This window comes from Mandrillus leucophaeus, unplaced genomic scaffold (assembly GCF_000951045.1).
Source record: "Mandrillus leucophaeus isolate KB7577 unplaced genomic scaffold, Mleu.le_1.0 Scaffold23, whole genome shotgun sequence".
Lineage (NCBI taxonomy): Eukaryota > Metazoa > Chordata > Mammalia > Primates > Cercopithecidae > Mandrillus > Mandrillus leucophaeus.
In genome coordinates this window covers 2,220,186-2,233,886 of record NW_012102365.1, presented here as the reverse complement: position 1 = coordinate 2,233,886, position 13,701 = coordinate 2,220,186, and the positions used below count along the sequence as shown (strand labels likewise).

The 13,701-nt window shown below is 53.5% G+C and overlaps 1 protein-coding gene across 4 annotated transcripts in view; it reads left to right on the top strand.

Moving 5' to 3' along the window:
• The first annotated feature begins 586 nt into the window (after positions 1 to 586).
• Positions 587 to 13,701, top strand: part of FGR (FGR proto-oncogene, Src family tyrosine kinase) — a 23,775-nt gene continuing 10,660 nt past the window's right edge. The window contains exons 1-5 of one of the 4 annotated variants that reach the window (XM_011981692.1): positions 1,437 to 1,639; positions 9,398 to 9,520; positions 11,428 to 11,490; positions 12,661 to 12,899; positions 13,447 to 13,549. In XM_011981692.1, the coding sequence (XP_011837082.1) occupies positions 12,674 to 12,899; positions 13,447 to 13,549 (329 nt within the window). In that variant the 5' untranslated portion in view covers positions 1,437 to 1,639; positions 9,398 to 9,520; positions 11,428 to 11,490; positions 12,661 to 12,673. Of the gene's footprint in view, positions 745 to 1,436; positions 1,640 to 9,397; positions 9,521 to 9,972; positions 10,525 to 11,427; positions 11,491 to 12,660; positions 12,900 to 13,446; positions 13,550 to 13,701 lie in introns of those variants that run through there. The other 3 variants (XM_011981689.1, XM_011981690.1, XM_011981691.1) reach the window with 3 other exon arrangements.

The following is a 13,701-nucleotide window of genomic DNA, read 5'->3' as shown; positions in this document are numbered from 1 at the left end:
GCTCAAGCAATCCTCCCATCCAGCCTCCCAAAGTGCTGAGGTTACAGGCTGAGCCACTGCTCCCTGCCCAGTTTTTCTAAAACTTGGGTGTGTGGGGGAGGCTGACACCCTTCCCGCTCCTCTGAAAGGCAGTTGCCTAACAGAAAAGTCCTCTGCTGCTCACTGCCCTGTGTCCCCAGTGCCCAGCCCCTGAGGAAGGGAAGGCATGCTGAAAGGGTCCAAGTGATCCATGTCCGGTGGCTCTGGTGACAGCAGTCTGAAGTCAACTGGCTGTGAGAACTCGAGTAAGGCCAGTCCCGATCTGGTCCTCAGTGATGGAGAAAAGCCCCTCTTAACCTCCAGTTCAATGATCCTGAAAGAACAGGTGCTTCAGGGGTGCGAAAACTGCACTTTTGGAGGGGGCCTTTGGGAAGGCCGTGCTGGGGACTCAGGTCTGGAGGGTGACAGAGCCGACCTCCCGTAACCTGGGGAGGAGGAAGGTGGGGGCGGGTGGGCCTGGGATCTGAGGGCGCCTCCTCGCTGCGGGCAGCTGGCTTGGGGCTGGGGCGTGACTGTCTCCCCGCCACCACCACCGCCCGCCCGCCGCGACTGCAATAAGAGAAGTCCGAGGCGGCTTCCTCCTCCCTGCCCAGCAGGGGCGGCGGTCAGAAGCGGGCAGCACCCCAGTTCTCCCCGCACGCCGGCACTCGCGGCTGCTGGAGCCCCGGCTGGCTCGCTCCGGGGTCAGGCAGATTTTGGCTCCAGGTAAGAGACCGCGTCGGGTGGGGGCTGGGCAGGTCAGGCAGTGCCCTCCCCCTCGGGGCTCTGCGGAGAGGACTGGGGGTGGAGGGGAAGAGAAGCCTGAACATGGGTGTGGGGGGACACCTGAGCAAGGTGACAGCCAAAGGGACCCCAGCCCGAAAAGGCCTAAGGAGTAAAACTGGCGACCTGGAGAGCAAGGCTGATAAACCTGGGGGAGAGGGCGGAGGGGAGCACCGGAGAAGCCAACCAAAGGGACCCCAAAAAGGTCTAGTGGGTAAAATGGAGGGGACTTACGAGAGTTTAGGAAGGGGGGCTAAGACAGGCGGGGGAGAAGGACTGAGGGGAACCCCAGGAGGGTCTGGGGGAGAAACTGGAGGGATCGTGAGAGTGGGACTTCGGGGAGAAGCCGACGGGTCTGATGGGTCCGGGAGAAGGGAAATGGGTGGGGGTGCTGGAGGGAACAGGTGAGGAAGCTGGCGGGAAGAGGGTCGAGGAGAACGATCTCTGGAGGACGGAGAACCTGAGGTGCAATTGCGGTCCAGGAAGTTCCCCTTTTCCGAGTCGGCCGAAGTCGGGGTGAAGCCCACAACCCGCAGGGTAACGTAGGCGGCCGCGACCCTCCCGGCCCGCCCTTGCGGTGGGTTCCGGGCTGCAGGGGACTCCTTCCCGGCGCGCAAGGCGTGGGTCCCCTCTTCCTGGGGAAGTCCCCGCCCTCAGCAGGGACTGGCCTCTCCGGGCGCCCCCTCCGCGCCCGCGGCGGTCTCGGCCCGCGCTCCCCGCGGGATCCGGGAATTGCTGCCTCCCCGACGGAAATCCTGCCTTTGACCGCCAGTGCCCGCAGGGGCTGCCTCCATGGCAACGCGAGGGCGGGCCGCACTGGGCCGCCGCGGGGCTCCTGGCGGGGGCAGCCCCCTTTGCTCTCCACCTTCGCCCCCTTTTTGAATTCTTGGTCTGGTGGGGGTGGGGGGGCTTCCCGACTTAGGAGGGCGCGATGCCGCTGTGTTTAGGGATCCTGAGTTGGAGGATCTGCTGTTTGAGAGACCTGGGTTCTTAGCAAGACTGGGCCCTTAATTGCTGTGTGACTGTAGGCAAGTTACGGGACTTCTCTGGGCCTCCTTTTCCTCATCTGAACTATGGGGAGAAATTATCCTCGTGTCCACCCTTCCCCAACGAGGATCAGGTGTAGAAAGCAGTATTTGCTGAGTGTCCTGAAGGGTTAAGGGCTATCCCTGACTCAGCGAGCCTCCCCTTCACCATCTCAAAAGCATGCAGAGGAGACCAGCCTGGGCAGCACAGGGAGACCCCCGTCCTGTCTCTACAAAAAAATGTAGTTAGCCGGAAGGCCAGAAGTGGTGGCACCTGCCTATAGTCCTAGCTACTGCAGAGGCTGAGGCTGGAGGATCTCTGGAACCCACGAGTTCAAGGCTGCAGTGAGAGCTCCTGGGTGAGAGAGTGAGATTTTGTCTGTAAAAAACAGCAACAAAGGCCGGGCGCGGTGGCTCAAGCCTGTAATCCCAGCACTTTGGGAGGCTGAGACGGGCGGATGACGAGGTCAGGAGATCGAGACCATCCTGGCTAACCTGGTGAAACCCCGTCTCTACTAAAAAAATACAAAAAACTAGCTGGGCAAGGTGGTGGGCGCCTGTAGTCCCAGCTACCCGCGGGGGGGGGGGGCTGAGGCAGCAGAATGGCGTGGACCCGGGAGGCGGAGCTTGCAGTGAGCTGAGATCCGGCCACTGCACTCCAGCCTGGGCGACAGAGTGAGACTCCGTCTCAAAAAAAAAAAAAAAAAAAACAAAAAAACAGCAACAAAAAGCATGGATGAGGCCCAGACAGCCCTGCTCTCACTGACAGGGCCTCCAGGGACCAGCGCTCAGTTGACATCTAAATAAACAGTCTATGGCTCTGATGAGGGCCCACACTGGGGAGGTCAGCAGAGTTGAAATCTGTCTCGCACCCTCTCTGGTGCCGCACCCAGTTGGCCACACCTCGGGTGTGTACTCTCAAGGACCCTGACGTCCTCAGCATCCTTCCGACTGTGGTGGTGATGGGAGAGCAGGACCCTGTTCCCACTTCACAGAAGGGAAGATGGAGATTTGGGAGTTGGCAACCTGCAGGGCCAACAGTAGGGACCAGAAGTCCAGGACATCTCGTCTCTGATGTAGCCTGAGCTGAGGCCTGAATCCTTACCTCATCCAGACCAAGTTTCATGTCCCCACCGGGGAGGAGGGTGTGGGATTCCGAGGCTTCATGACCACTTCCTGTTCCAGTGAGTCGGTGCTCCCATGCCCTCCTCCAGTGAGGGTGTGAGTGTTTGTCTGTTTTGGGCTCTGAGTGAATGAGCATGAACCCTTGAGCACACAGGTGGATGTTCGGGTGTTCTCTGCAGCCGCCTGGAGCTGATGTGGCAAAGGAAGTGGCCAGACCTCAGGAGGCTGAGTAGGGAACCCCAGAGCTGGAGAAGTAGGGGCAGGGCTTTTCCCACGGGGAGCAGACTGGGCTGACCTAAGGTGGGAAAAGGCAGGATGTCCTCCTCACCGCCCCCCTCCCCTGAGGAACTGGGGACGGGGCTTCCTGTCTGGCCACACTGAAATCTAGACTCCCATCCCTCGGCTGCCCCTGGACACCCCCATGGCTCCCATCTCCTGAAAATCCTGAGTCCCAGGACAGATGGCACCTAAAGAGCTGTGTTTTAGAGGCTGGTGGGTGGTTTTCAGCAACAGGTGGAAAACCGCTTTTACCCACAAGAAGTGGAAAAAACTGCTGATGGCTTCGGGACCACATGGAGGGTAAAGGCTACCCCCAAACACCCCCTGCACACACCTGGCCTCACCATGGTGGTGGTGGAGTCACACAGGGTTGGGTGGGCATGTCTTCTTCAGGAGGCAGTTTCGAGGCCTCAAGAAAGGATCGTGTGAGATGAAAGGTGGTTAATGAAGGCCGAGCACAGTGGCTCACACTTGCAATCCCAACACTTTAGGAGGCCGAGGTGGGTGGATCACCTGAGGTCAGAAGTTCAAGAACAGCCTGGCTATCATGACGAAACCCCGTCTCTACTAAAAATACAAAAATACAAAATTTTAGCTGTGCATGGTGGCGCATGCCTGTAATCCCAGCTACTCAGGAGGCTGAGGCAGGAGAATTGCTTGAACCCAGAAGGTGGAGGTTGTAGTGAACCGAGATCGAACCATTGCACTCCAACCTTGGCGACAGAATGAGACACTGTTTCAAAAAAAAAAAAAAAAGAAGAAGAGAAAGAAAGAGAGAGAGAAAGGAAAGAAAGAGAGAGAAAGAAAGAAAGAGAGAGAGAAAGGAAAGAAAGAGAGAGAAAGAAAGAAAGAAAGAGAGAGAGAGAGAAAGAAAGAGAGAAAGAGAGAGAGAAAGAAAAAGAAAGAGAAAGAAAGAAAGAAAGAGAAGGAAAGAAAGAAAGAAAAGAAAGAAAGAAGGAAAGAAAGAAAGAAAGAAGGAAAGAAAGAGTTAATGAGCAGTGGGGGCCTCAGCGAGAGAGATGGGGATTCAGCAAAGGCGCTGGGGTTCAGCGGGGTGAAGGGTCTCTGTGAGAGGACTGGGGATGAGGGATGGAAGCCCGGTCTGGGGGACAGGGCCTAGTGAGAGATGCGGCACAGTGGGATGCGAGTCACCTGCTCCCTGCCCCTCCAACCCTGGCCTGCCCCCGGTCAGCCCAGAGCCCGGAGGAGAAGCCGGAACTCTTGCAGGATGGTGGTTTCCTGCCCCTGCCCAAAGTCCCAGTTCCCTTTTGGTGAAATCCCCCAGGCAGCTGGGCCAGCTCAGCCCTCTCACCTCACCCTGGGAACTTCTGTTTCTTCTCAGCCCTGCCCAGTCCTGTACCCTCTGGTCCCATACCATCATTGCCATGGAGGACCTTTCTCAAGGGAAAGGAGGGAAGTGAAAGTTCACTGGGCACTTACTGTATGTCTGATGCTTTCAAGGATGAGACCCCATTTGATGCTGAGAAGCAACCCCAGGAGGTGGACATTTGTATTCTCATTTTACAGGCAAAGATGCTGCCGCTCAGGGAGATAAACTGACTTGCCCAATGCCTTAAGTCAGTTGTCAGGCAGGCTAGAATGTGAGCCTAAATCTGCCTCTAGATCCCACAGATACTTGGTGAGGGTTGTGGGGGCAGGACATCCTGTGTCTACATCAAAGAACTGGCATAGCTTTGGGAAGTATGGGCCTCGAAAAAGAATGGGTGAACCTGGGGTTCCTATGTCCAGCAGTAGGGATGGGTGGGAGGCAGGGTCCCTCCCTGCTGGGTGACCAGCTGCCATATGACAGGGGTGGTGTGTTCGACCGGAAGTATGACATTCACTAGTTAGGAACAGGATGATCTCCTGCTCAGGCTTTGGAGAACACAGCCATGGGGGAGGGAGCAGAACTCTGGACTTGAATTAATAGTCCTGACTTTGAATCTCCTGTCTGACTATGTGATCTTGGGAAAGTAACTTCTCCCTATGCAAAAGAAAGGGTGGAGTTGTAAATGGTCCCTGGGGGCCATTCTGGTTTTGGTTATTGGTCACACTTGGCCACTGCACATCGGGCAAGAGCCACATGTCATGAAGCCCTCACAACAACTGCTCAGAAGGTGCAGATGCAGCAACTAAGGCTCAGAGGCTTATGTCAAAGATCCAAGGTCACAGAGCTACTGAAGAATGGAGCTGGGGAGGGCCACAGGGCAGATGTTGAAGTGGGGAGCACTATGGTCCAGGGTTGGACCTCAGTTTGATACTTGTAACCTGATTTTGACCCTGATGGGGATCTCGGAGCCAACTCCTGTAAACCAGATGTTCAAGAGACATATTTATAAACAGAACTAAGTGCCCAGAATGATGCTGTGGCTACTTTCTGAGCTGCCGCCTTTCTGGTGTTAGCAGGCAGCCAAGTTCAGTGCTGAGAAAAGAGAGACCTGGCTTCTTCAGATTCAGTGACTTCCTGAGAAAATCTGGGCAGATATGGCTCGCTCTCTCTCTCTCCCGCACCCCTCCCTCCCCCAACCTGCGCCCTGCCTGCTGGATCAAGGATTCAGAGCATGAGGCACTGGGCTCAGAACACTAGGTGCTCCTTAAGAGACACACGTTACTGTAGGGACGTCCAATCTTTTGGCTTCCCTGGGCCACACTGGAAGAAGAAAAATTGTTTTGAACCACGCATAAAATACACTAACACTAATGATAGCTGATGGACTTTAAAAAATTGCAAAAAAGGCCGGCTGCGGCCGGGCGCGGTGGCTCAAGCCTGTAATCCCAGCACTTTGGGAGGCCGAGGCGGGTGGATCACGAGGTCAGGAGATCGAGACCATCCTGGCTAACACGGTGAAACCCCGTTTCTACTAAAAATATAAAAAACTAGCCAGGCGAGGTGGCGGGCACCTGTAGTCCCAGCTACTCCGGAGGCTGAGGCAGGAGAATGGCGGGAACCCGGGAGGCGGAGCTTGCAGTGAGCTGAGATCCGGCCACTGCACTCCAGCCCAGGCTACAGAGCAAAACTCCGTCTCAAAAAAAAAAAAAAAAGGCCGGGTGCAGTGGCTCATGCCTGTAATCCCAGCACTTCGGGAGGCCGAGGCAGGCAGATCATGAGGTCAGGAGATCGAGACCATCCTGGCTAACATGGTAAAATCCCGTCTCTACTAAAATTAGCCAGGCATGTTGGTAGCACACCTGTAGTCCCAGCTACTTAGGAGGCTGAGGCAGGAGAATCACTTGAACCCAGGAGGCGGAGGTTGCAGTGAGCCAAGATCATGCCACTGCACTTCAGCCTGGGCAACATAGTGAGACCCTGTCTCAAAAAAAAAATCTCCAAAAAAAAAAATCTCATAATGTTTTAAGAAAGTTTATTAATATGTGTTGGGCCACATTCAAAGCTGTCCTGGGCCGCATCTGGCCCATGTACTGTGGGTTGGACAAGCTTGCATTATTGCTTCTACTAGGATTGCAGAATGGACCAGTGGTTACAGTGGTTTTTGGCAACAAATTGATCAGCATTGCATTTTATCATCCTTTAGTCACAGTGTAATCTTGGGCAAGTTACTTAACATCTCTGTGCCTCAGTTTCTTCATCTGTAAAATAAGGGCAGTCATAAACCCACCTCATAGGTTCACTAGACAAGACCATGACTGGGAATTGCTTGGCAAGATGCTAGTCACTATTTAATAAATTAGCACATTTTTACTGCCACCCAGATTTCTAGGAAGTCAAATTACTCTCCAAAGGATTGGTGGCACATAGAGATCAGAGTAAGGGGAGGATGACGAGTCCTGGGGCTATTTTTATGTAGATGCCTGAGCAGAGTGAACCCAATCTGCTCTCCCTCCGAGGTCTTTTCCCCTCCTTGTCTCTTTAGCTCTCTCTCTCTTTCTTTTCATCTCCGCCTCTCTCTGTTTCTGTCTCTTTCTGTCTCTCGGTTACTCTTTCTCCTTAATTCTCGTTTCTGCCTCTGTCTCTTTGTCTCTGTTTCTTGTTGGCAGTGTGTGCTGGAGCCAGCTAGTTACTGGCTCAGGGGAGTTCATTCTGCGCATCTCTTCCACCCCAGCTTTCAGGAACTCACTCTGGTAGCTTTAAATCAGCCATGGTGGGAATATTTACACCATGGAAATCAGAAAATGCGACAGATCAGGGCTTTTTTTATTTTTTTGAGAGTCAGTTTGCCAACCTACCACGCTGTATTTCTCTGTCTCTGGCTCTTCCTTCTGTCTCTCTTTCTGTCTCTCTAACTGTCTCTGGCTCTTTCTCTTTATCTCCCTGTATCTCTCAAACTCTGCCTCTCTCTCTCTCTCTCTCTCTCTCTGCCTCTTCTTTTTCTATCTTTCCCCATCTCTTTCTTTCCTCTGACAAAACAGCATGAACATGGCTACATGCAGTGTGGCCCCTCACTGCCTTGGGCCATGCAGATGCCATACCCTGTGCCCTACATCCCCTGACCCCTCAGCATACTGGTCCCCAGAGAGCCAGGCCTGGCCAGGGCTTTGGTCTGTATCAAGTCTGGAAGTGGTAAGACTCAAGAACTGCCTACCTCTGCCTGCTGACAACACTGTCAGCCGTGCCAGGGCTCTTCCTGAGCCCACAGAGCTTCCTTCTCAGATGCTGATAGTCTCTCCCTTGCAGCCATACTGGGCATGCAGAATTCAGGGATCCCGTTGGTCTGATGTAGATATGTTGTGGCAATATATACGTGAGTATTATTGGAAGTGGCAACATTGTATCTGTGTGAACATGAGAGATTGTATAAGTCTGTGTTCTATAGAGGAGAGCTCTATGTGGGTCTGTGTCACCAGAGAGAGCTGTGTATATCTGTGTGTGTGTGTCTGTGTGTGTGTGAGTGTGTGTGTCCCTATGTGGGGGGCAGGGGGACAGTGTGGGGGCATCTGCATTTGTGCATGCCAGCAGGAATGGCTGCATCTGTCTGTATCTGTGATGGGCAATGGAGAGAAGTACTTGAAAGCTCAGATTCTGGAGCCAAACACCAGGATGCATCATATCTGTGGCTGCCTTTTTTGAGACAGAGTTTCACTACGTTGCCCAGGCTGGAGTGCAGTGGCATGATCATAGCTCACTGCAGCCTCTACCTCCTGATCTTAAGTGGTCCTCCTGCCTCAGCCTCTCGAGGCACGTGCCACCATGCCAAGCTAATTTTTGGAGTTTTTTTTTTTTCTTATCGAGACGGAGCTTCACTATCACTCAGGCTGGAGTGCAGTGACAGGCGTAAGCCACCGTGCATGGCCAATTTTTGCATTTTTTATAGAGCTGGAATTTGCCATATTGCCCAGGCTGGTCTCGAATTCTTGTGCCCAAGCAAACCTCTTGCCTTGGCCTCCCAAAGTTCTGGGATTATAGACATGAGCCACTGTGACTAGCCAACCCTGGGCAGATTTCCAAACCTCTCTGTGCCTCAGTTGCCTCATCAATAATAATACTTAGGCCAGGTGCAGTGGTTCACACGTGTAATCCCAACACTTTGGGGGGCCAAGGTGGGTGGATCACTTGAGGTCAGGAGTTCAAGACCAGCCCGGCCAACATGGTGAAAACACTGTCTCTACTACAAATACAGAAATTAGCCTGGCATGGTGGCGGGCACCTGTAATCCCAGTTACTCGGGAGGCTGAGGCAGGAGAATGGCTTGAACCCAGGAGGCGGAGGTTGCAGTGAGCCAAAATCATGCCATTACACTCCAGCCTGGGTGACAAGAGCGAAATTCCCTCTCAAAATAAATAAATTAATAATAATAATAATAATACTTAAATCATAGGGTTGTGTGGATAAAATGAGATAATATAGGTAAAGTGCTTAATGCAGTGGCCAGCACATAGTAAGTGCTATAAATTCTATATTTGCTATTCTTGTATAGAGGATGTGTGTGTGTGTGTGCACATGCGTGTGCATGCGCATCTATGTGCAGACGGATGACGGCTGGACGTGTGTGTATATGGGGTGTGTGTACACTGAAAGATGTTTGTGCTAAGAATCTGCAGAGTAGCCTGAGACTGCATGAGGCAGCTGAGGTAACGTGCCATCTGAGAAGGGGCTGAAGGGCTGTGTGGATCTGGGTATCAGCACGGTGCACCATTTGAGGTGTGTGTGTGTCTTCCTGTGAGAAGGCTTTATTCTCACCCTTGGTTTTTCTGTTTTCTTTTTAAAATAGAGACAGGGTCTTACTCTCTCTCCCAGGCTAGAGTGCAGCGGTACAATCACAGCTCCTGCAGCCTCAAACTCCTAGGCTTAAGCAATCCTCCCACCTCAGCCTCCCGAGTAGCTGGGACTGTAGGTGGGTGCCATCAGGACTGGCTAATTAAAAAAATTTCTGTGTTGTAGAGACAGGGTGTCCCTATGTTGCTCAGGCTGGTCTCAAGCTCCTGGGCTGAAGCAATCGTCCTGCCTTGGCCTCCCAAAGTCCTGGGATAGCAGGTGTGAGCCACTGTGCCCGGCCTCACCCTCGTTTTTGTATCAGCCTCATTTCTCTTGTCACCAGTCCCTGAAATCCCTCCCCTTGGGCCCTGGATGGCTTCCAATCTTCCACCTCTATTTTCTGCCCTGGCTCTGACTAGCCCTGTAGCATCCTGGGGCCTTTTAGACACAGTGGTTTCATCCCAGGGAGGGGTCCCAGGGCACAGGTCTCAGGCAGGGCCCAGTGAACAGGGGCTATTTTAGGGCAGGCTTCTCACCACAGCCCGCCCCACAGTTCACCACATGGGTGTGAGGCCCCCACCCCCACCCAACACACACATGAGAGCACACTTACAGCAAAGGGTGAGAGGGGCAGGTGGGGCTAGGGTGGAGACCAAAGCACTGATGTGACGGAACCATCGGCCAGGCAACTGGACCTGGTGGATCCAGGAAGACTTCCTGGAAGAGGTGAGTGGTGCTAGGAAGGAAGGACAGGACCCAGAGAGAAGAGGAAGAGAATATCTGTAAGGGTAACTGGACTGGGGATCAAGAGGAGAAGCTGGCGGGTCCTTGCTTCTAGGACGTTGGGGCCCCTCTGGGGCAAATCAGGGTTCACTGGATTGGCCCCACCCTCAACTCTCCATTCTTCTCACATCTTAGGAAACCAAGCCTTCTCACCAGTCAGTTCCTCTCTGAGTGTTGCAATGGCAGAGTTTCTGGCAGGGTGTGGGGGACGCTTGCTCAATGACCTCCTGCCCTGTTGCTCAGAGGATACAGCTGCCAGAAAAGAGTTGGCTCATTGTGGGCCTTCCTAAGGGACTCTGGTGGCCCCAACTTCTGACGTGGTCCTTTCCCTGCTATGGGGATAGGGGCAGAGCTCTGGAGGCAGGTATCCACTGTCACTGAGCCACCACATGGAACCCTAGGGTGGCTGGGAGCACAGCAGGGTTCAGAAGAAGGACTGTTTTTTGTTTGTTTGTTTGTTTGTTGTTTTTTGAGATAGAGTCTTGCTCTGTCACCCAGGCTGGAGTGCAGTGGTGCGGTGCGATCTCGGCTCACTGCAACCTCTGCCTCCCGGGTTCAAGTGATTCTGCTGCCTCAGCCTCCCAAGTACCTGGGACTACAGGCGCCCACCATCACGTCTGGCTAATTTTTGCATTTTTAGTAGAGATGGGGTTTCACCATATTGACCAGGCTGGTTTCGATCTCCTGACCTTGTGATCCACCCACCTCGGTCTCCCAAAGTGCTTGGGTTACTGGCATGAACCACCGCGCCCGGCCAGAAGAACTGGTTTTTAGGAGAAGGTGACTGGGGACTATGAGGGAGCTGAGCATGGCTTGATAGAAATCCTGTTAGAGAGATGATTATAATGTACAAAATCATGCGTGTCTGAGTGTGTTTGTCTGTTAACCTGGCAGGCACCACATGTATATGTGCATGTGTATGTGTGTGTGTTATTGTGAGCTTGGGCTTGTTAGAGCCTCTGTTGGCGTGTGATGGTGTTGGCACGCACACTCATGCAAATGCATGCTGTGAGTGTTGTTGCGTGACTGTGCTGGTGTGTCCCGTGAGTATGAGTGTGAAAGAGAGCTGGTGTGGGTGGTGTGCCCTGTGTGACAGTGGTTGTGTAAGTGTGCCAGGGGTTATAGGAAGGAAAGTGAAGGCAGAAGTCATGCTGGGGCAGAGCCCAGGCCTTCTGGCTTCCTGAAGAGGGCAGGAGCTGGGCAGCTGCTGACAGAAACATTGGCAGAGCCTTCATCTTCCTTGTCCTTCTGTCTCACCCTCAGGTCTCTGACCCCTCCCAAGGATCATGCCGCAGCCCCACTGACCCAGGAGTAGGGGCCTAAGGGGTGAGTGGGGTGGACTGAGGGCTTTCAGGGTCACGAAACAGGGTGGGGGTGGCCTTCCTGAACCCCACAACTCCTCACAGCCCCTTCCTCCTATAAGGACCCTGTTGCTAGGTAACAGATGGGGGAGCCAGAATGAGGCAGCTTGAGAGGCTGGAGACTGGACCCATGACAGGAAATGGCCTTGATCCCCCTCTGCAGTGACTCTCCAGGTGCAGACACACAGCCTCACACACACTCACACACAAACATGCACAGATATATAGACATACACGCAGAGATACATCCAGAGACAGGCACACTGCTCCCACACAGAGCTACGTGCACATTCATAGACACACAGACACAGAGACACCCACTCACACAGACAGGCACACATATACTCACACAGAAGCACATACACACAAACACAGTCTTACAGACATACACACATGCAGCCAAACACATACATAGAGACTTTTACACACTGTCATATACACACAAACCTGCACACACAGACACACAGACATCCATAAAGAGCTGCACACACACGCATACCCACACAGGCAAACTCACCCATACTTAGAGACACACAAAGACACACATGTACAAGCACACTGAAAGAGTCACAGAAACACAACATATCAAAGCATTAGGACCCAACCTGAGCTATATAGCAAGACTTTGTCTCTACTAAAAATCGAACAAATTAGCCAGGGGTGGTGGCACGCACCTGGAGTCCCAGTTCTTGGGAGGCTGAGACCAGAGGATCACTTGAGCCCAGGAGATCAAGGCTGCCGCAAGCTGTGATTGTGCCACTGCACTCCAGCCTGGGCAATAGAGTGAGAGCTTGTCTCAAAACAAAACAAAACAAAACAAAACAAAAAACAAAGCAATAGGAGGCAAAAATATACAAATAAGCATAGCAATATCCCAGTGTAGAAAGCCAGCCCCGGAGACATAGACACGAGCCAATGGAAAGAGAAGCACTGAGCGGGGACATACTGTGAGGCAGACTGAACCGTACAGTAGGTGGCCCGGCTCCGCTTTTTTCCCTTAGAGGGAGGACCCCAATCTAGACCCAAGAGAGAAAGCCATGTGCCTGTATGAGCGTATGAGCATGTGCGTACACGTGTGTGCACAGAGTGGTGCACCTGGCAGGGGCCCTTGAGTGAGGCATGCCCCATTCTGTAGCAGGGAACCTGGAATGGGCTGTGTGTTCTGCAAGAAATTGGAGCCGGCGGCCACGGCCAAAGAGGATGCTGGCCTGGAAGGGGACTTCAGGAGCTACGGGGCAGCAGACCACTATGGGCCTGACCCCACTAAGGCCCAGCCTGCATCATCATTTGTCCACATCCCCAACTACAGCAACTTCTCCTCTCAGGCCATCAACCCTGGCTTCCTTGATAGTGGCACCATCAGGGGTGTGTCAGGTGAGTCCAGGGGGCCGGAGTCAGGTGCTGCCTGGATCCTGGGAGAAACTGAGGGAAGAAGAGGAGATGCGGACTTGCCCTTAGGAGCCTCCAGTAGGATGTGGCAGACACAACCCCGCTTTCAAGATCACACAGGCTGAGGGAGTCTGTACAGCCCTACCGTCAGAAACCACGGTCTGCAGGGGAGGGTCAGGAAGCTCTACTCCCAGGCTGAGAGGGGCATGACCCTGTGACAGATGCAAGTGACAAAGAGAAACTTCTTGCCCTTTTAGGAGTCACTTCCCAGATGGGAAGTCTTCTTGGTGGGGAAGAGGAGGAGTGGGCAACAAGGGGATCCTCCGTGGTGGGAGGAATGGGCTTGAAGTTGTGTGTCCTAAGCTGTGGAGACCAAATATGAAATTCCTTGGACTCCAAAGGCCTTTGGGAGCCGGGGCACTAGAGGAGTGGGGAGGTGCAGCGCCTGGCTGGGGAACAGGAATTTGGGGGTGCAGCCCCCTTGGTGCTTCTGCCCCATGCCCTACCCTGCTGAGTAGCCCTGACTCTGCAGGGATTGGAGTGACCCTGTTCATCGCCCTGTATGACTATGAGGCTCGAACTGAGGATGACCTCACCTTCACCAAGGGCGAGAAGTTCCACATCCTGAACAATACGTAAGTGACGAGGCCACCTAGTCAGAACATTGTCTGGGCTGGAAGCAGGACCCAGACAGGAATCCCGCCTGGTCCCTAGCCTTAGAATGCTCCAGCCTAGTTGCGAACACATATACATAAAAATAAAAACCCTGGATGATTGCAACTGTGTG